Here is a 21,105-nt window from a genome sequence, read left to right as displayed (position 1 = left end):
GTTCTTTAGGAAGAATAACAGCCTTGCCATACATTTTTGAGGCTGCAACAATGGCTGAGGGGCTGACAACTTTGGCCATTGCCTTTATGCAGGCCTTAATTGCCATATTTGGGTGGGCGTAATTCTTCATCCCATGCTTTGTTGTTAAAAGCTTGAAAGGTGACGGGGCAACAGAACGGCCGCAGCAGTTGCTGCAGTACAGGAAGGCCCTGCCACCGGAGAGGACCGAGAAGCCATGGGCCGGAAGAGTTACACCCACTGTGTGTTGAGAGAGATGGGGAGAAATAAATAATTAGCAAATGTAATAATAAATTGATAATGCAAGGAGTTGGAAGCAAAAGGGGAAGAGGCTGAGGGAGAGGAAGACCAGGAGGAATCAGTTTTCACAGCTGCAATAATGCAGAGCAGTCTTACAGCTGGTCTTCTGGTTGGAGGGGGGGTGAGGTCTTCACCTGGGCAGCTTCCACTGTCCCAGGCCAAGTAGTTGGGGTGGAGAGGAAGCTCCCTATTCGATGGTAACAAATGACGCAGGAGCCCCCCACCCCCGGATTGAGACAGGCAGCCCCACCCTGGGCTGCCCTCTTGCCTCTTCTTTCCCCCTTCCAACAATCAAATCAAAAAGACATCAAATGCTCCAACCAACCTCTCAAAGATTTTTCAGTCCTGTGTCTTCCTGTTGCTTTCCTTTGGTGACAAAATAATTAAAAACCTTCCTCTCTGTTTCTGTCTCTTCCTCCCTGCAGCGATTTCACAGCCTCCAGTTCACAGCCCACCATCAACAGTCAGCTGAGGCTCATTGTTGCTCACAAGTCCTGAGTAATTTCACTTGGGCAGCAGCCAACCCCTGTTTTTTTTTTTCTTTTTCTTTTTTTCTTTGGTGGCCTTTATTCCTCAGGTCCCCTTTATATACATATTTACAGTTTTAAAATAACTTTATTAAAACCAGATAAATAAACAAAAAACTCAAATTAAAATGCCATTCTCGGCATCAACGATGCACTCCAGTCCCTGCGGTGCCCACCGGTCACGGAAGGCCTCAAGCGTACCGGCGGACATCGCATGCTCCTTCTCCAGGGACACCCGGGCGCGAACGTAACCGCGGAAGAGGGGCAGGCAATCGGGGAGGACGGAACCCCCGACGGCCCGCAACCTGGACCTGTGAATTGCCACCTTGGTTAGGCCCAGGAGCAGACTGACGAGGAGATCCTCCTCCCGGCCCAAGCCCCTCCGCACCGGGTGCCCAAAGATCAGGAGCGTGGGACTGAAGTGCAGCCCCTTCAGATACTCAAATAGGGGCTGCAACCTCGCACGCTCAATATATATGTGAAACACGGACTAGTCCAGGCCGCAGAAAGTATAGGCGGCCTGGGAGTCCGTGCACCTACTTAAAAGTCTGTTGTGTATCTAACCCCGTGCTGTACCTGCCCTGGGAGTGTTTAGTGGGGACAGTGTAGAGGGAGCTTTATTCTGTATCTAACCCCATGCTGTATCTGTCCTGGGAGTGTTTGATGGGGACAGTGTGGAGGTAGCTTGACTCTTTTTCCTTTTTATTATTCATTTCATGGGATGTGGGCATTAGTGGCAAGGTCAGCATTTGTTGCCCATTCTTAATTGCCCTTGAGAAGGTGGTGGTGAGCTGCCTTCTTGAATCGCTGCAGTTCATTTGGTGCGGGTGCACCCACAGTGCTGTTAAGGAGTGAGTTCCAGGATTTTGGCTAAGCGACAGTGAAGGAAGGGCAATATAGTTCCAAGTCAGGGTGGTGTGAAATTTGGAGGGGAACTTGCAGGCGGTGGTGTTTCCTTGTGTCTGCTGCCCTTGTCCTTCTAGGTGGTAGAGGTCGCGGGTTTGGAAGGTGCTGTCGAAGGAGTCTTGGAGAGTTGCTGTAGTGCATCTTGTAGATGGTACACACTGCTGCCACTGTGTGCTGGTGGTGGAGGGAGTGAGTGTTTAAGGTGGTGGATGGGGTGCCGAACAAGTGGGCTGCTTTAGCCTGGGTGGTGTCGAGCTTCCTGAGTATTGTTGGAGCTGCACCCGTCCAGGCAAGTGGAGAGTATTCCATCACACTCCTGATTTGTGCCTTGTAGATGGTGGACAGGCACTGATGATCGAGGAGGTTAGTTATTTGCCACAGAATTCCCAGCCTCTGACGTGGTTTTGTAGCCACCATATTTGTGGCTGGTCCAGTTAAGGTTCTGGTCAATGCTAACGCCCAGGATGATAGTGGGGGATTCAGTGATGTTAATGCTGTTGAATGTGTTGAATGTCAAGGGGAGATGGTTAGATTTTCGTTGGCGATCATCATTGCACAGCACTTGTGTGGCACGAACGTTACTTGCCACTTATCAGCCCAAGCCTGGATATTGCCCAGGTCTTGCTGCATGCGGGCACGGACTGCTTCAGTATCTGAGGAGTATCTAATCCGTGCTGTCTCTCCTCTGCCAGTGGAGGTGCAGTTTTTTAGGATGATTGCTATTTAGGCCTGCACGGAGTGTGAAGAAGGGAGTTTGGTAAGTGACAGCAATTTAAGGGTTAATCGCTTTAATCTAGTTTTTTGTTTAAATTTAGCAAATACTTAAAATTACTGTTTAAGTTTCTTGGTTTTAAACAGGGATATACAAGCTCTGAGTAGCTGCAGCTAGTTAATTAGGTAGCTAACTTAAACTGGTTTCTAAGTTGCAGCAAAGCTGATACATCATTGATTTCAGAGAGTATAAATTTGGGGGTCTCTGAGTGCTGCTTGTCTACACTGAGTGCACAGAGTGTGAAGAAGGGAGTTTGGTAAGGAGGGGTGCTATAAATAATTTTAAAAAATCAATGTAGTTTAATTGAGAGAGAGAGTGAGCGGAAGAGTTCACCGGGAAGCAGCGAGAGAGGAGCGGGGCTAGCTGCTGCTGCTGCGGCTAGTCTGCCAGCTTTCAGAAAGAAAAATCAAGGTGTGACATTACAGGGAAGCAGCAAGGTGATTGGCTGGGTGCGACTTTGGAGCTATAAACAGCGCGAGAGGGGAGAGAGAGCGGCAAGGCACAGGGAGCTAGTTGGTGAGTATCTGGTAGGTATTTTCTTACTACTTTTCTTTTTTCTGCTGATTTTTATTTTTTCCTCCAACAGTTATGTCTATCGACTAAGTAGAAGGGGAAACTGTGGTGTAGTGGTAATGTCACTGAATTAGTAATCCAGCGACCGAGGCTAATGCCCTGAGGATATGGGTTCAAATCCCAACGTGGCAACTGGTGGAATTTAAATTTAATTAATTAATAAAATCTCGCTAGTCTCAGTAATGGTACCATGAAATCATCATCAGTTGTCATAAAAACCCATCTGGTTCACTAATGTCCTTTAGGGAAGGAAATCTGTTGTCCTTACCTGGTCTGGCCTACATGTGACTCCAGACCCGCAGCAATGTGGTTAACTCTTAAATGCCCTCTGAAATGGCCTAGCAAACCATTCAGGTCAAGGGCAATTAGGAATGGGCAACAAATGCTGACCTTGCCAGCGATGCCCACATCCTATGAAAGAATAAAAAAACACCAGTAGTCGGCAGGTGGTTACTCATTTGTTCATTGTATTTATAACCGTTTTATTATGTTTATTTAACTTCCATTTTAGTGCAGTAAATAAATAATTTGAGGCATGGCATGGCTGCTCACACCCGTCTAATGCACATCCTGTGTCATGTGGGGACTCCAGGATCCTACACATATCCTGGACAGCTACATATGCAGAAAGTACCACAAAATGCAAGAACTCAAGCGGTGAATCTTGGAATTCGAGGGGCAGCTGGTGTCACTGAGGTGCATTCGCAAGTATGAGAGATACGTGGTTAGCACGTTTCAGGAGCTGATCATCCCGCAGCTTAAGAGAGGGCAGGCAGAGAGGGCTGGATGGCTGCCAGACAGATAAGAAGGACAAGGCAGGTAGTGCATGAGTTCCCGGAGGGCATCCCACTTTCAAAATGGTATTCAGTTCTGAGTACCGATGGGAGAGAGGATTCTTCTGGAGAGTGCAGCGAGAGTCATGACCAGAGCCCCGTGGGTGGTTCAGCTGTGCAGGAAGGGAGAAGAAAAGGCAGGAGAACAGTAGTTGTAGGGGATTCTATAGTTAGGGGAACAGACAAGCTTTTCTGTGGTTGCAGACGTAATTCCAGGATGCAAGGGTCATGGATATCACCGAGTGGCTACAGAGCATTCTGGAGGGCGAGGATGCACAGCCAGAGGTCACGATCCACATTGGTGCCACGATATAGGTAGGAAAAGGGATGAGGTCCTGCAGGCTGAGTTTAGGGAGTTAGAAGAGATTAGCAAGCAGGACTTCAAAGGTAGTAATCTCCGGATTACTCCCAAGGCCATGTGCTAGTAAGTATAGAAATAGGAGAAAACACCAGATGAATGTGTGACTGGAGAGATGGTGCAGGAGGGAGGGCTTCAGATTTCTGGGGCATTGTAACTGGTTCTGGGGAAGGTGGGACCTTTACAAGCCAGACAGTCTACACCTGAACAGGACTGGGACAAATATCCTTGCAGGAAGGTTTGCATGTGCTATTGGGCTGGTTTAAACTAGATTGGCAGGGGGATGGGAACCTGCGGGCAGTTTCGGAGAGGACAAATTCAGGGCAGGGAACGGGAGGCAGAAAATCAGCAATGACTCTGAAAGACAGAAGAAGCAAAGGTTAAAAAGTGTACAGCACAGGAATTTGACCGTGTTAAAAGTTATTTATTTAAATGCAAGGAGTATAGCAAATAAAGCTGATGAGCTGAGGGCACAGATAGACACATGGCAACATGATATAATTGCTATAACGGAAACTTGGCTTAAAGAGGGGCAAAAATGGCAGCTCAACATCCTTGGATGTAGAGTTTGCAGGTAGGATAGAGTGGGGGATAAAAAAGGAGGGGGTGTAACATTATTGGTTAAAGAATCAATTCCAGCTGTGAGGAGGGATGATACGCTAAATGAATCATCAAATGAGGCCATATGGGTGCAGCTCAGAAATAAAAAGGGGCAGCCACACTACTAGGAGTGTACTATAGACCCCCAAATAGTGAGAGGGAGGTAGAAGAACAAATATGTAGGCAAATTTGAGTGCAAAAACAATAGGGCAATAATAGTTGGGGATTTCAGTTACCCTAATATCAACTGGGATACAAACAGTGTGAAGGGCACAGAGGGCCTAACATTCTTGAACTGCATTCAAGAGAACATTTTTAGCCAGCACGTATAAAGCCCAAAGAGAGGGGGCGCAATTCTAGATTTAGTCTTCGGAAATGAAGCTAGGCAAGTGAATGAAATAGCAGTGGGTGACCATTTTGGAGATAGTGACCATAATACAGTTAGATTTAGCATTATTATGGAAAAGGAAAAAGATAAAACAGGAGTAAAGTTTCTAAATTGGAGGAAGGCAAATTTTACAAAACTGAGAGGTGATCTGGTGAAAATGGACTGGATGTAGCTACTTGAAGGAAAGTCGTTGGCAAACCAGTGGGCCTGTCCCGACAAAGATAAAGGGTGGTACTGTCAAATCTAGAACGCCCTGGTTATCTTGAAGCATACAGGGTAAGAGAAAGCAGAAAAAGAAAGCTTATGACAGTCACAAAAAACTTACAAGGCCTTGAGTACAGAAAGTGCAGGGGTGAAGTAAAAAAGGAAATTAGGAAAGCAGAGAGAGGACATGAAAAAATATTGGCAGGTAAAATCAAGGAAAACCCAAAGATGTTTTATCAGTATATTAAGAGCAAGAGTACAACAAAGGCAAGGGTAGGGCCTATCAGAGATGTACAAGGTAACATGCGTGGATGCAGAAGATGTGGGCAGGGTTCTTGATGAATACTTTGTCTTCACAAAGGAGAGGGTTGATGTAGACATTGTAGTTAAAGAGGAGGAATGTGAAATATTAGATACGATGAGTATAAGAGAGAGGAGGTACTAGAGGGTCTGACATCCTTGAAAGTGGATAAATTGCCAGGACCGGATGGATTGTATCCCAGGTTATTAAAGGAAGCCAGAGAGAAAATAGCGGACGCCCTGAGGATCATTTTCAAATCCTCACTAGATACTGGTGAGGTACCAGAGGATTGGAGGTCTGTGAACATAGTACCATTGTTTAAAAAGGGTGCGAGGGATAGGCCAAATAATTATAGGCCGGTCAGTCTGACCTCGGTGGTGGGTAAATTATTAGAATAAATTTTGAAAGATAGGATAAACTGTCACTTAGAAAGACATGGATTAATCAGGGATAGTCAGCATGGATTTGTGAAGGGAAGGTCGTGTTTTATTAACTTAATTGAATTTTTTGAGGAAGTAACAAGGAGGATAGATGAGGGTAGTGCAGTGGATGTGGTCGACATGGATTTTAGTAAGGCATTTGACAAGCTCCCACATGGCAGACTGGTCAGTAAAGTAAAAGCCCATGGGCAGAGAAGAGCAGAGCCCGAGGAGCTGGGGAAAAATCGAAAAGTGGCATCAGAGTGACATCGCATTGAAGAGTGGGAGCAGGGAAACAGAGAGCAGCTGGGGTCAGTATTCAGGTAAGTTTTTAATTTAATTTAATTGAATCAACATAGAGTAAGACTTGATTGATTTATAAGTATATTCACTAAAGACTAAAGCAGTTTAAAAAAAAAACTAAAGGCCAGTCGGAAATTTAAATAACAAATTAAAATCTAATTATATAAAATAGAGATGCGGGGCCAGGTGATGTGTTGTACCTGCATGATGTGGGAGCTGGTGGACCCCATTGTGGTTCCTGGTGAACACATCTGTAGCAAGTGTTGGCTGCTCGAGGAACTCTGGCTCAGAGTTGATGAGCTGGAGTCTGAGCTTCGGACACTGCAACACATCAGGGAGGGGGAGAGTTACCTGGACGCTGTGTTTCAGGAGGCAGTCACACCCCTTAGATTACCTACCTTGAATTCAGCCAGTGGTCAGGGACAGGAGGGTGTGACTATGAGTGAGGCAGGTAGAGGGATCCAGGAGGTAGTGCTGCAGGAGCCTCAGCCATTGTCCTTGTCCAACAGGTTCGAGATTCTTGCTCCCTGTGTGGACGAGAGCAGAGACTGTAGGGAGGATGAGCAAACTGACCACAGCACCATGGTACAGGGAGCCATTCAAGTGGGGGGAGAAAAGAGAAATGTAGTCGTAATCGGGGAGAGTATAGTTAGGGGCATAGACACTGTTCTCTGTGGCCAGGATCGAGAGTCCCGAAGGCTCTGTTGCCTACCTGGTGCCAGGGTTCAGGATATCTCATCTGGGCTGCAGAGCAACTTGGAGTGGGAGGGGAAAGATCCAGTTGTCGTGGTCCACGCAGGTACCAACGATATAGGTAGAGCGAGGTTAGAGGTTCTGCTGAGGGAATATGAGCAGTGAGGGGCTAAATTAAAAAGCAGAACCAAAAAGGTAGTAATCTCCGGATTACTACCTGAGCCACGAGCAAATTGGCAAAGGGTCAATAAGATTAAAGAGGTAAATGCGTGGCTCAAAGATTGGTTTGGGAGAAATGGGTTCGAATTCGTGGGACATTGGCACCAGTACTGGGGAAGGAGGGAGCTGTTCCGATGGGACGGGCTCCACCTGAATCATGCTGGGACCAGAGTCCTGGTGAATCGCATAACTAGGGCTGTAGATCGGGCTTTAAACTAAATAGTTGGGGAGGGGGGGAGAGTTCAGTTCCTTGGAAAAACAGGAAGTTAAAGGAGAAGGTAGAAGTGCAGGTTAGTGGTGAGGCTGATTGTTACCAAACTGCAAGATGTGTACTGGTTAAACCAGAAGAGAGAAATAATAAACAGACGAATAAAGCATCAGTGCTGAGGGATAGGTTAGAGGGTACAGCCCAAATATATACAAATGCACAGAGTGTAAGGAATAAACCAGATGAACTGCAGGTGCACATTCAAGTGGAAGATTATGATGTGGTGGCCATTGCGGAGACGTGGCTGCAGGATGGTCGGGACTGGGAACTAAATATACCTGGTTCTAAAGTTTACAGGAGGGACAGGGAAAATGGCAGAGGGGGTGGAGTAGCCTTACTGATTAGAAATAATATCACCTCATTGGTGAGGGAGGATATAATGAGGGGAAAGCAACCAGTGGAGACCTTATAGGTGGAACTGAGGAACGGAAAAGGATCTAAAACTGTAATGGGTGTTGTGTATAGACCCCCTGGTAGCAGTTCTGAGGTGTTAGATTGTATAAATGCACAAATTAGGCAAGTGTGTAACAAAGGCAGAGTAGTATTAATGAGGGATTTTAACTTCCACATAGATTGGGAGAGGCAGACTAGCACTTGTCAGAAAGGTAGTGAATTTCTGGAATGTGTCCGGGATAGTTTCCGACAGCAACATGTCCTAGGGGACAGGCAATATTAGATTTAGTTATGAGTAATGAGCCAAATTTAATTAATAGCCTAACTGTGCGTGAACATTTATCAAATAGTGATCACAACATGATTGAATTCAAGCTAGCGTTTGAAAGTGAAAAGCACGAATCAGCTACTAGAATTTTAGACTTGGGTAAGGCTGACTTTACCGGGATGAGACAGAGACTGTCCAGGGTAAACTGGGTAAGTCTGTTAATGGGTCAAACGACTGAAGAACAGTGGAGAATATTTAACGAAACATTTAACGAAATACAGAGGGAGTATATACCCCTGAGAGGAAAAAGCTCCACTTCACAGAAAAAACAGCCATGGACAACTAAAGAGATTAGGGATAGCATAAAACAAAAAGAAAGGGCTTACAAAAATGCAAAATGCAGCACAGATCCGGCCGAATGGGATCGATACAAAGACCAGCAAAGGGTCACAAAGCAGCTTATAAGAGCTACTAAAGAGATTATGAAAGGAAACTTGCAAGGGACATCAAAATCAATAAGAAGAATTGTTAAAGTTACATAAAGAGAAAGCGGGTGGTCGAGAGCAACGTAAGCCCACTAAAAGCTGAAAATGGAGATATTGTCATTGATAATGGGGAAATGGCAGACATGTTGAACAATTACTTTGCCTCAGTATTTACAGTTGAAAAGGAGGATAACTTGCCGGAAGTCCCGAAAAAATTAATAGCCAATAGGGGACAGGGACTAAATACAATTAACGTAAGTAAAACATCAGTAACAAGGAAATTAATGGAACTGAAGAGTGAGACATCCCCAGGACCTGACAGTTTCCATCCGAGGGTGTTAAAGGAAGTAGGGGAGCACATTGTAGATGCCCTAACTATAGTCTTTCAGAGTTCCCCAGATTCAGGAGTGGTCCCTCTGGATTGGAAAGTTGCACATGTCACTCCACTTTTTAAGAAGGGTGAAAGGGGAAACCAAGGAAATTACAGACCAGTTGCCTGACATCTGTGGTGGGCAAATTGCTGGAGTCTATAATCAAGGAGAGGGTGACTGAACATCTAGAAAAATTTCAGTTAATCAGGGACAGCCAGCATGGATTCATGACAGGAAGGTCATGCCTGACAAATCTCATTGAATTGTTTGAAGAGGTGACTAAGGTAGTGGACAGGGGAGTGTCTATGGATGTTATTTATATGGATTTCCAGAAGGCATTTGATAAAGTCCCACATAAGAGACTGTTAACTAAGGTAGAAGCCCATGGAGTTGAGGGCAAATTATTGACATGGTTAGGAAGTTGGTTGAGTGGTAGGCGACAGAGAGTGGGGATAATGGGTAAGTACTCCGATTGGCAGGATGTGACTAGTGGTGTCCCGCAGGGATCTGTGTTGGGGCCTCAATTATTCACATTATTCATTAACAACTTGGATGATGGCATAGTAAGTCATATATCCAAATTTGCTGATGATACAAAGTTAGGCGGCATTGTAGACAGTCTAGATGATAGCATAAAATTGCAAAGAGATATTGACAGACTAGGTGAGTGGGCAAAACTGTGGCAGATGGATTTCAATGCGGGCAAGTGTGAGATTTTCCATTTTGGACCAAAAAAGGATAGAGCAGGGTACTTTCTAAATGGGAAGAGGTTAAGTACAGTGGATGTCCAAAGAGACTTGGGGGTTCAGGTGCATAGATCTTTAAAATGCCACGAGCAAGTGCAGAAAATAATCAAAAAGGCTAATGGAATGCTCGCCTTTATATCTAGAGGATTGGAGTATAAAGACACAGAGGTTATGCTGCAGCTGTACAAAACCCTGGTTAGACCCCACTTGGATACTGTGAGCAGTTCTGGGCACCACACCTTAGGAAGGATATATTGGCCTTGGAGGGAGTGCAACGTAGGTTGACAAGAATGGTACCTAGAATACAGGGATTAAGTTACGAGGAGAGATTAGACAAATTAGGCCTGTTTTCGCTAGAATTTAGAAGGTTAAGAGGTGATCTGATCGAAGTCTTCAAGATATTAGCAGGAAAAGACAGGCTAGATAAAGATAAACTATTTCCACTGGTTGGAGATTCTAAAACTAGGGGGCATAGTCTAAAAATTAGGACCAGACCGTTCAGGAGAGATGTTAGAAAGCACTTCTTCACGCAAAGGGTGCTAGAGGTTTGGAACTCTCTCCCACAAACAGCAGTTGAAGCTAGAACAGTTGTTAATTTTAAATCTGAGATAGATCGATTTTTGTTAAGCAAAGATATTAAGGGATATTGGCCAAAGGCAGGTATATGGAGTTAGGCTGCAGATCAGCCACGATCTCATTGAATGGCGGGACAGGCTCGAGGGGCTGAATGGCCTACTCCTGTTCCTATCTTCCTATGATTCAGGGGAATGTGGTGAGTTGGATCCAAAATTGGCTCAGTGCCAGGAAACAAAGGTCAGTTACCTGGGGTGGGGAAAAAAACTGAAAAAGTGACGTCACAGGAAAGCTGTGACCCGATTGGCTGGTAGGGAATCTGTACCGAATTTGAAAATAAAACTGATAAAAATTGATTAAAATCCTAATTAACTAATTAATAAGTAGAGTAACTAAACCAGAGGGAGGAGATTACTGTATTTAGTTAGCATTTAGTATTTATTGTAGAAATCTAGCACTAGGGACCATATAGTTAAGTGTATCATAATTTAGTAAGGATTTAATAAGTATTTATTTTATATTAATTAACTAATTAGTGCTAGAAATGACAGTTAGAGGGGTGAAGTGCTTCACCTGTGAGATGTGGGAGGTCTGTGATGCTTCCAGCGTTCCGGAGGACTACATCTGCAGGAAGTGTACCCAGTTGCAGCTCCTCACAGACCGCATGGATCGGTTGGAGCGGCAACTGGATGCACTTAGGAGCATGCAGGTGGTGGAAAGCGTCATAGACAGGAGTTTGAGAGAAGTGGTTACACCCAAGGTGCAGGCAGATAGATAGGTGACCGCTAGAAGGGGCAGGCAGTCAGTGCAGGAATCCCCTGTGGCTATCCCCCTCTCTAACAAGTATACCGTTTTGGATACTGTTGGGGGGGATGGCCTATCAGGGGAAAACAGCAGCAGCCAGAGCAGTGGCACCATGGCTGGCATTGTTGTTCAGCAGGGAAGGACAAAGCGCAGAAGAGCAATAGTTATAGGGGACTCTATAGTCAGGGGCACAGATAGGCGCTTCTGTGGACGTGAAAGAGACTCCAGGATGGTATGTTGCCTCCCTGGTGCCAGGGTCAAGGATGTCTCTGAACGGACAGGGGGCATTCTGAGGGGGAGGGTGAACAGCCAAAGGTTGTGGTACACATCGGTACCAACGACATAGGCAGTAAGAGTGATGAGGTCCTGCAGGGGGAGTTTAGGGAGTTAGGTAGTAAGTTTTTAAAAAACAGGACCTCTAGGGTTGTAATCTCTGGATTACTCCCTGTGCCACGTGCCAGTGAGGCTAGAAATAGGAAGATAGTGCAGCTAAACACGTGGCTGAGCAGCTGGTGTAGAAGGGAGGGTTTCAGATATCTGGACCATTGGGCTCTCTTCAGGGACAGATGGGACCTGTACAAGAAGGACGGGTTGCATCTAAACTGGAAGGGCACTAATATCCTGGCTGCAAGGTTTGCTAGCGTCACTCGGGAGGGTTTAAATTAGTGTGGCAGGGGGGTGGGAACCAGAGCAGTAGGACAGCTAGTGAAATAAATGAGGAGGACATAGAAAATAAGGCCAGTAAGACTAAGAGGAAGGGCAGGCAGGGAGATGTTGCTGAGCACAGCGGGACTGGTGGTCTGAAGTGCATTTGTTTCAATGCGAGAAGTATAACAGGTAAGGCAGATGAACTTAGAGCTTGGATTAGTACTTGGAAATATGATGTTGCTATTACAGAGATTTGGTTGAGGGAAGGGCAGGATTGGCAGCTAAATGTTCCAAGCTTTAGAAGCTTCAGGTGGGATAGAGGGGGCTGTAAAAGGGGTGGGGGAGTTGCATTACTGGTTAAGGAGAATATCACAGCTGTACTGCGGGAGGACACCTCAGAGGGGTCATGCAGCAAGGCAATATGGGTGGAGCTGAGGAATAGGAAGGTTGCAGTCACGATGTTGGGGGTTTACTACAGGCCTCCCAACAGCCAGCGGGAGATAGAGGAACAGATATGTAGACAGATTTTGGAAAGATGTAAAGGTAACAGGGTTGTGGTAGTGGGTGATTTTAACTTCCTCTATATTGACTGGATCTCACTTAGTGCTGGGGGCTTGGATGGGGCAGAATTTGTGAGGAGCATCCAGGAGGGCTTCTTGAAACAGTATGTAGATAGTCCAACTAGGGATGGGGCCATTCTGGACCTGGTATTGGGGAATGAGCCCGGCCAGGTGGTCGAAGTTTCAGTAGGGGAGCATTTCGGGAACAGTGACAATAATTCCATAAGTTTTAAGGTACTTGTGGATAAGGATAAAGAGTAGTCCTCGGGTGAAGGTGCTAAATTGAGGGAAGGCTAATTATAACAATATTAGGCAGGAACTGAAGAATTTAGATTGGGGGCGGCTGTTTGAGGGTAAACCATCATCTGACATGTGGGAGTCTTTCAAACGTCAGCTGATTAGAATCCAGGACCAGCATGTTCCTGTGAGGAAGAAAGACAAGTCTGGCAAGTTTCGGGAAGCTTGGATAACACGGGATATTGTGAGCCTAGTCAAAAAGAAAAAGGAAGCATTTGTAAGGGCTGGAAGGCTGGGAACAGACGAAGCACTTGAGGAATATAAAGACAGTAGGAAGGAACTTAAGCAAGGAGTTAGGAGGGCTAAAGGGGGTCATGAAAAGTCATTGGCAAACAGGATTAAGGAAAATCCCAAGGCTTTTTGTACATATATAAAGAGCAAGAGGGTAACCAGGGAAAGGGTTGGCCCACTCAAGGACAGAGAAGGGAATCTATGTGTGGAGCCAGAGGAAATGGGCGAGGTGCTAAATGAGTACTTTGCATCAGTATTCACCAAGGAGAAGGACTTGGTGGATGATGAGCCTAGGAAAGGGACTGTAGATAGTCTCAGTCATCTCATTATCAAAAAGGAGGAGGTGTTGGGTGTCTTGCAAAGCATTAAGGTAGATAAGTCCCCAGGGCCTGATGGGATCTACCCTAGAATACTGAGGGAGGCAAGGGAATAAATTGCTGGGGCCTTGACAGAAATCATTGCATCCTCATTGGCTACACGTGAGGTCCCAGAGGACTGGAGAATAGCCAATGTTGTTCCTTTGTTTAAGAAGGGTGGCAAGGATAATCCAGGAAATTATAGGCCGGTGAGCCTTACGTCAGTGGTAGGGAAACTATTAGAGAGGATTATTCGGGACAGGATTTACTCCCATTTGGAAACAAACAAACTTATTAGCAAGAGACAGCTTGGATTTGTGAAGGGGAGGTCGTGTCTTACTAATTTGATTTGAGTTTTTTGAGGAAGTGACGAAGATGATTGATGAAGGAAGGGCAGTGGATGTTATCTATATGGACTTTAGTAAAGCCTTTGACAAGGTCCCGCATGGCAGACTGGTACAAAAGGTGAAGTCAGAGGTGAGCTGGCAAGATGGATACAGAACTGGCTCGGTCGTAGAAGACAGAGGGTATCAGTGGATGGGTGTTTTTCTGAATGGAGGGATGTGACTAGTGGTGTTCCGCAGGGATCAGTGCTGGGACCTTTGCTGTTTGTAGTATATATAAATGATTTGGAGGAAAATGTAGCTGGTCTGATTAGTAAGTTTGTGGACGACACAAAGGTTGGTGGAGTTGCGGGATAATGATGAGGATTGTCAGAGGATACAGCAGGATATGTATTGGTTGGAGACTTGGGCGGAGAAATGGCAGATGGAGTTTAATCCGGACAAATGTGAGTTAATGCATTTTGGAAGGTCTAATGCAGGTGGGAAGTATACAGTAAATGGCAGAACCCTTAGGAGTATTGACAGGCAGAGAGATCTGGATGTACAGGTCCACAGGTCACTGAAAGTGGCAACACAGATGGATAAGGTAGTCAAGAAGGTATACGGCATGCTTGCCTTCATCGGTCGGGGCATATATAAAAATTGGCAAGTCATGTTACAGCTGTCCAGAACCTTAGTTAGGCCACACTTAGAATATTGCGTGCAATTCTGGTCGCCACACTACCAGAAGGACGTGGAGGTTTTGGAGAGGGTACAGAGGAGGTTTACCAGGATGTTGTCTGGTCTGGAGGGCATTAGATATGAGGAGAGATTGGAAAAACTCGGATTGTTTTCACTGGAACGACAGAGGTGGAGGGGCGGCATGGACAGAGTGGATAGTCAGAAGCTTTTTCACAGGGTTGAAGAGTCAGTTACTAGGGGACATAGGTTTAAGGTGCGAGGGGCAAAGTTTAGAGGGGATGTGCGAGGCAAGTTTTTTACACTGAGGATGGTGAGTGCCTGGAATTTGCTGCCAGGGGAGGTGGTGGAAGCAGATACGATAGCGACGTTTAAGAGACATCTTGACATACATGAATAGGAAGGGAATAGAGGGATATGGGCCTCGGAAGTGCAGAAGGTGTTAGTTTAGGCAGGCATCAAGATCGGCGCAGGCTTGGAGGGCCGAATGGCCTGTTCCTGTGCTGTACTGTTCTTTATTCTTTGTCAATGGATGTTTTTGTGAATGGAAAGCAGTTTCAGTGTTGGGTCCCTTGCTGTTTGTGGTATATATTAATGATTTGGACTTAAATGTGGGAAGCATGATTGGGAAATTTGCAAATGACACAAATGTTGGCTGCCTATTTGATAATAAAGAGGATAGCTGTAGACTCCAGAATGATATCAATGGTTTGCTTGAGTGGGTGGAAAAATGGCAAATGGAATTCAATCTGGAGAAATGTGAAGTAATGCAAAGGAATGCACAATAAATGGGAGGATATTGTGAGGGGTAGAGGAAGTGAGAGACCTTGGAGTGCATGTCCACAGGTCCCTGAAGGTGGCAGGACAGGTAGATAGAGTGGTGAAGAAGGCATATGGAATGCTTTCCTTTATTGGCCGAGATATAGAATACAAAAGCAGGGATGTAATGCTGGAACTGTATAAAATGCTGGTTAGGCCACAGCTGGAGTATTGTGTACAGTTCTGGTCATCACATTACAGGAAGGACATAATTGCTCTGGAGAGAGTACAGAGGAGATTTACAAGAATGTTGCCAGGGCTTAAAAATTGCAGCTACGAGGAAGGATCGGATCAGCTAGGGTTGTTTTTCTTTAGAACAGAGGAGGCTGAGGGGTGACATAATTGAGGTGTACAACATTATGAGGGGCCTAGGTAGAGTAGACAGGAAGGACCTGTTTCCCCGAACGGAGAGGTCAATTACCAGGGGGCACAGATTTAAGGTGATTGGTGCAGGGTTAGAGGAGACATCAGGAAAAGATGTTTTCACCCAGAGGGTGCTGGGTGTCTGGAATTCACTGACTGGATCGGTGGTGGAGGCAGAAACCCTCAATTCATTTAAAAAGTACCTGAACATGCACCTGAAGTGCTGTAACCTGCAAGGCTATGGATCAGGTGCTGAAAGGTGGGATTTGAATTGGTGGCTATTTTTTTTCAGCTGGTGCAGACACGATGGGCTGAATGGTCTCCTTCTGTGCTGTAACTTTTCTATGGTTAGAGCGGCTGAATTTCTTTGCTGATTGTTGGGTGGGTAATTCTTCTCGGCAGTGCTGGGTGATTGGTGATGAAAAGATTGCTGATATTGGAGATGGGGAACCAATCAATGTGCTGGAGGTTGACCACACCTCCTGGCCCAGTGCCATGTTGCTACGGTGACAACTGCCTTCAGATGAATATAACTGGTTGTAAATCCTGAATGACCAGCAGTCCCAAATTGGTTTAACCATTTAAAGCCCAGCCTTGACTTGTAGTAAATGGTTACATCCTTACTGTACCTGGCTGAGCCAATCACTGGACGAGGGGAGTATTAGCAATGCGTCGCCTGGATTGGCACAATTTGGTGACATTGGGCTGGGGGTTTGGGGACAAGGAGATGCCTTGGTTTGGGGGTGTAACTGCGGTTGGGGACAATGTTCCCTGAGGCACAGGGCTGGGCAGCAGTTAGCAATGTGCTGCTCGGAACAAACAGGTTATGTACCAGCGACATTCCTTTTAAGATGTGGCATGCAGCGATCTTAAAGAAACCACCCAGTGCAACAAGCAGGCCGTGCACTGCAAACAGAAGTTAGAGGAAACATTGTGCTTGTGGGTACTGGTGCCTGTGTAATCCAGACTCCAAGAAGAGCAGAGATGAAATCTGTTATTGTGTTCTGGGGCCAGATCTCCATAGAACCATTGAAAAATTATGGCACAGAAGTAGGCCATTCAGCCCATCGTGTCTGCGCCGGCTGAAAAGTAAAAGTAAACAGGATTTTGTTAGTGAAACCTCAGACAGTTGTGGACCGACTGACCCTTGTCCTAGTCTAGTCATTGGGTAAGTTGTAAATTTTGAATTCAAAACATCTAGCAGCACAGGAACAGGCCATTCAGCCTCTCGAAACTGTTCACCTGTTCAATTAAATTATGACTGAGCTGTATCTCAGCTCCATTTACCTGTCTTTGTTCCGTATCCCTTAATCCCCTAATGCAACAAAAATCTGTCAATCTCAGTCTTGAAATTTCCAATTGATCCCCAGCCTCAACAGCTTTTTGGGGGAGAGAGTTGCAGATTTCCACTCCCCTTTGTGTGAAGAAGTGCTTCCTGACATCACCCCTGAATGGCCTGGCTCGAATTTGAAGGTTTTGTTCTGGAGGAAACAATTTCATTCTTTATCCTATCGAGATTGTTAATCATCCAATAATATGATTGTTGTCAGACTGGTTCACTAATGTCCTTTTGGGGTAAGGACAGCAGGTTTGGTGTGAGACTTGAGTCACGCAGATACAGACTGGGGAAGGACAGCAATTTAAGGAATAGTCATTCCTTAAATGACATTTAGTGAACCGGTTTGGTTTGGTGACAACCCGACACCTTCACGGCCACTTTTTATTTCTAGATTTATTTTTAAGTGAATCTGAACTCTGAAATCTTTGTAGTGAGACTTAAACTCTTGTCTGTATTATTTGCTCAATAGCACAATCTCCACAACTGACCCTGACCCCAAGACTGCCATCTTTCTGCGTACCCCCCCCCCCCCATCTCCCGCCCCCCCCCATCTCCCGCCCCCCCCCATCTCCCGCCCCCCCCCATCTCCCGCCCCCCCCCTCTCCCGCCCCCCCCCTCTCCCGCCTCCCCCCATCTCCCGCCTCCCCCCATCTCCCCCCTCCCCCCCATCTCCCCCCTCCCCCCATCTCCCGCCTCCCCCCATCTCCCGCCTCCCCCCATCTCCCGCCTCCCCCCATCTCCCGCCTCCCCCCATCTCCCGCCTCCCCCCATCTCCCGCCTCCCCCCCATCTCCCGCCTCCCCCCCCATCTCCCGCCTCCCCCCCCATCTCCCGCCTCCCCCCATCTCCCCCGCCTCCCCCCATCTCCCCCGCCTCCCCCCATCTCCCCCCCCCCCCCCCCATCTCCCGCCTCCCCCCCCATCTCCCGCCTCCCCAGCAATGTCCAGGGGACCCTCATGAGCTGGTCTTTGTATCTACAGATTGTCACCAGTCTGTGAGGGAGGAGGATGGTGCAGTAACTCTGAACCGCCGCCGAGGGGCAATCAAACAGGCCAAAATCCACTACATCAAAAACCATGAGTTCACCGCCACCTTCTTCCGGCAACCCACCTTCTGTTCCGTGTGCCGGGATTTTGTCTGGTAAGGATCTTGGTGCCGAGCTGATCTGACCATAACGCGGTTTAAGATTGAGATTGTTGTTCACTCAGTGGAGCCCACGGGTGGGGCTGGGGTTGCGGCTTGGGGCCCAGGTATGTGATCAGAGGCTGGGGTGCACAGGCAGGGAATGGTGCATGAGCCGCGGAGCTGGGGCGTGGCCGGGGTGGGGGGGGGTGTTGTGGGGGGAGAAGGTGTGGCCGAGGGTGGGTGTTGGATCCCATTGGTTACACAAAGCGAGACAAAGTCCGACTGTAGCTTTAAGAAACTTTATTGCTGTACGAAATGGTTACATCATCAGCAAAGCAAACATACACACACCTCTGCCTCCACCTTCCTGCCTGAGCAGGGAAATCAAGCCTTTCTTATAGTTCTTCATACAAATCAGTGACACCCCCTTTATGTTCCCAATTGGTGTCATGGCCTGATTGGGGTACTGCCTTGTTACCTTCTCCTCTAGCAGTTTCTCATCCCCCTATCTCCTTGGACTGTTAGGCTGATTGCTATACAATAGGATACGATTAAACAGTCTGCAGCTGTCCTGTTAGTTTCTGCTTGTTAGTCTGCTTCTACTGATAAGCTGTCTGTTCAGCCCTGAAGTTACTTTATTATTACTGATAAGCTGTCTCTGCAGCTCCGAGGTTATTTTGTTAGTAGTACATAATTGCTTAATCATTTCACCTTAATTGTCCCCATATTATTCTGTCCGCACAGCGGGTCACAAACCAGAGATTGCATGCTCATTGAGCTGCTATTGGTTCAGTTCCCCTTTGGGTACAAACTCTTTCTGGATTTCGTTTTTTTCTGGATTCAGTTCCTGGACCCGAGAGTCGCTGCCCTTTTTCTAGAATATTCCAAAATCAATCCTGCATCCCGTTCTCTCTACACCCAGACCCTCTGGGCCCTCTTCACCACCCCCCACAAAAAACCGGGAGCCGTCCTAATGCCCCAACCCTCCCGTCCTGGAGCCGCCACCCTCACTTCCCTCCCCACTCCTGGAGCCTCCCTCACTCCCCCATCCCACCCGGGGATATACTGGGCTGTGCCAGGCTGACCCGGGACAGCGCTTTGTAATTTGGTCTGGGGATAACGGTCGATGTTGTGCTTTGTGTCAGTCTTTAGTACAATTAGCTGTGTTTACTTTCCTCCACAGGGGCCTGAACAAGCAGGGGTACCAGTGTAGACGTGAGTATTCCCCCCACATTGAGTAAATCACAGTCCTCGCTCTCCATCTTGCATTCTGGCTTTAATCCTGTCTGTCATTTCCTTGCAGAATGTAATGCTGCAATTCACAAGAAATGTATTGATAAAATCATCGGCCGCTGTACAGGCACTGCCACCAACAGCAGGGACACAGTGGTAAGAACTGCAGGACCCCAACCTCGGTACAGTATCCAGCCTGGGGACCCACTCCCTCCCACGGCCCAGTACAGGTTACTCCTCTCTTTTCCCCCCCACTCCCCTCTCCTCCACCCTCCTCCCACTCCCCTCTCCTCCACCCTCCTCCCACTCCCCTCTCCTCCACCCTCCTCCCACTCCCCTCTCCTCCACCCTCCACCCTCCTCCCCTCTCCTCCACCCTCCTCCCACTCCCCTCTCCTCCACCCTCCTCCCACTCCCCTCTCCTCCACCCTCCTACCACTCTCCTCTCCTCCACCCTCCTCCCCTCTCCTCCACCCTCCTCCCACCCCTCTCCTCCACCCTTCCCCTGCTCCCTTTCCCCCGCTCCCCTCTCCTCCACCCTCCCCCCGCTCCCCTCTCCTCCACCCTCACCCCGCTCCCCTCTCCTCCACCCTCCCCCCACTCCTCCACCCCCCGCTTCCCTCTCCTCTACCCTCCCCTCGCTCCCCTCTCCTCCACCCTCCCCTCGCTCCCCTCTCCTCCACCCTCCGCCCCGCTCCCCTCCGCCCCGCTCCCCTCCGCCCCCCTCCGCTCCCCCCTCCGCTCCCCTCCCCCCTCCGCTCCCCTCCCCCCCGCTCCCCTCCGCCCCCCTCCGCTTCCCCCTCCGCTCTCCTCCCCCCTCCGCTCCCCTCCCCCCTCCGCTCCCCTCCCCCCTCCGCTCCCCTCCCCCCTCCGCTCCCCTCCCCCCTCGCTCCCCTCCCCCCTCGCTCCCCTCCCCCCTCGCTCCCCTCCCCCCTCGCTCCCCTCCCCCCTCGCTCCCCTCGCCCCCCTCGCTCCCCTCGCCCCCCTCGCTCCCCTCGCCCCCCTCGCTCCCCTCGCCCCCCTCGCTCCCCTCGCCCCCCTCGCTCCCCTCGCCCCCCTCCCCCCTCGCTCCCCTCCCCCCTCGCTCCCCTCCCCCCTCGCTCCCCTCCCCCCTCGCTCCCCTCCCCCCTCGCTCCCCTCCCCCCTCGCTCCCACTCCCCCCTCGCTCCCCTCCCCTCGCTCCCACTCCCTCCCCTCCGCTGCCCTCTCCTCCGCTGCCCTCCCCTCGCTGCCCTCCCCTTCCCTCCCCTCCACTCCCACTCCCTGCCCTCCCCTCGCTGCCCTCCCCTCGCTGCCCTCCCCTCGCTGCCCTCCCCTCGCTGCCCTCCCCTCGCTGCCCTCCCACTCCCTCCCCTCCCCTCGCTCCCGCTGCCCTCCCCTCCCGCTCCCCTCCCCCCCCACCCCCCTCCAACCTCCACCCTCCCTCCAGCCAGTACATTTTCTGACCTTTGGGGGTGAGAGGGATGTTGTGGATGCATGCCAGTGAATGCCCCAGTGTTTCTATTCAATGTCTGTGTTGCTATGCAATATCCTCTTTCACAATGCAATGACCCCACAATGTCACTTTTAAAAATTCGTTCACTGAATGTTGCATTGTTGCCATCCCTATTTGCCCTTGGGAAGGTGATGATGAGTCACCTTGACAACTGTGTGGCTTGTGAGGCCAGTTCAGAGGGCAGTTAAGAACTAACCACATTGTTGTGGGTCTGGAGTCACATGTAGGCCAGACCAGATAAGGACAGCAGATTTCCTTCCCTAAAGGATATTAGTGAACCAGATGGATTTTACAACA

General features: G+C 48.4%; 1 protein-coding gene across 1 annotated transcript in view; it reads left to right on the top strand.

Moving 5' to 3' along the window:
- The window catches only part of LOC137380314 (protein kinase C delta type-like), a 181,449-nt gene that overhangs the window by 126,397 nt on the left and 33,947 nt on the right, over positions 1-21,105 (top strand). The window contains 3 exon segments of the mRNA XM_068052241.1: positions 17,937-18,096; positions 19,265-19,296; positions 19,385-19,470. Coding sequence (XP_067908342.1) covers positions 17,937-18,096; positions 19,265-19,296; positions 19,385-19,470 — 278 coding nt within the window.

Source organism: Heterodontus francisci, chromosome 19, assembly GCF_036365525.1.
Source record: "Heterodontus francisci isolate sHetFra1 chromosome 19, sHetFra1.hap1, whole genome shotgun sequence".
Classification (NCBI taxonomy): Eukaryota; Metazoa; Chordata; class Chondrichthyes; order Heterodontiformes; family Heterodontidae; genus Heterodontus; species Heterodontus francisci.
Note: the sequence above shows the minus strand (reverse complement) of the source record. Positions and strands in the feature narration are given on the sequence as shown.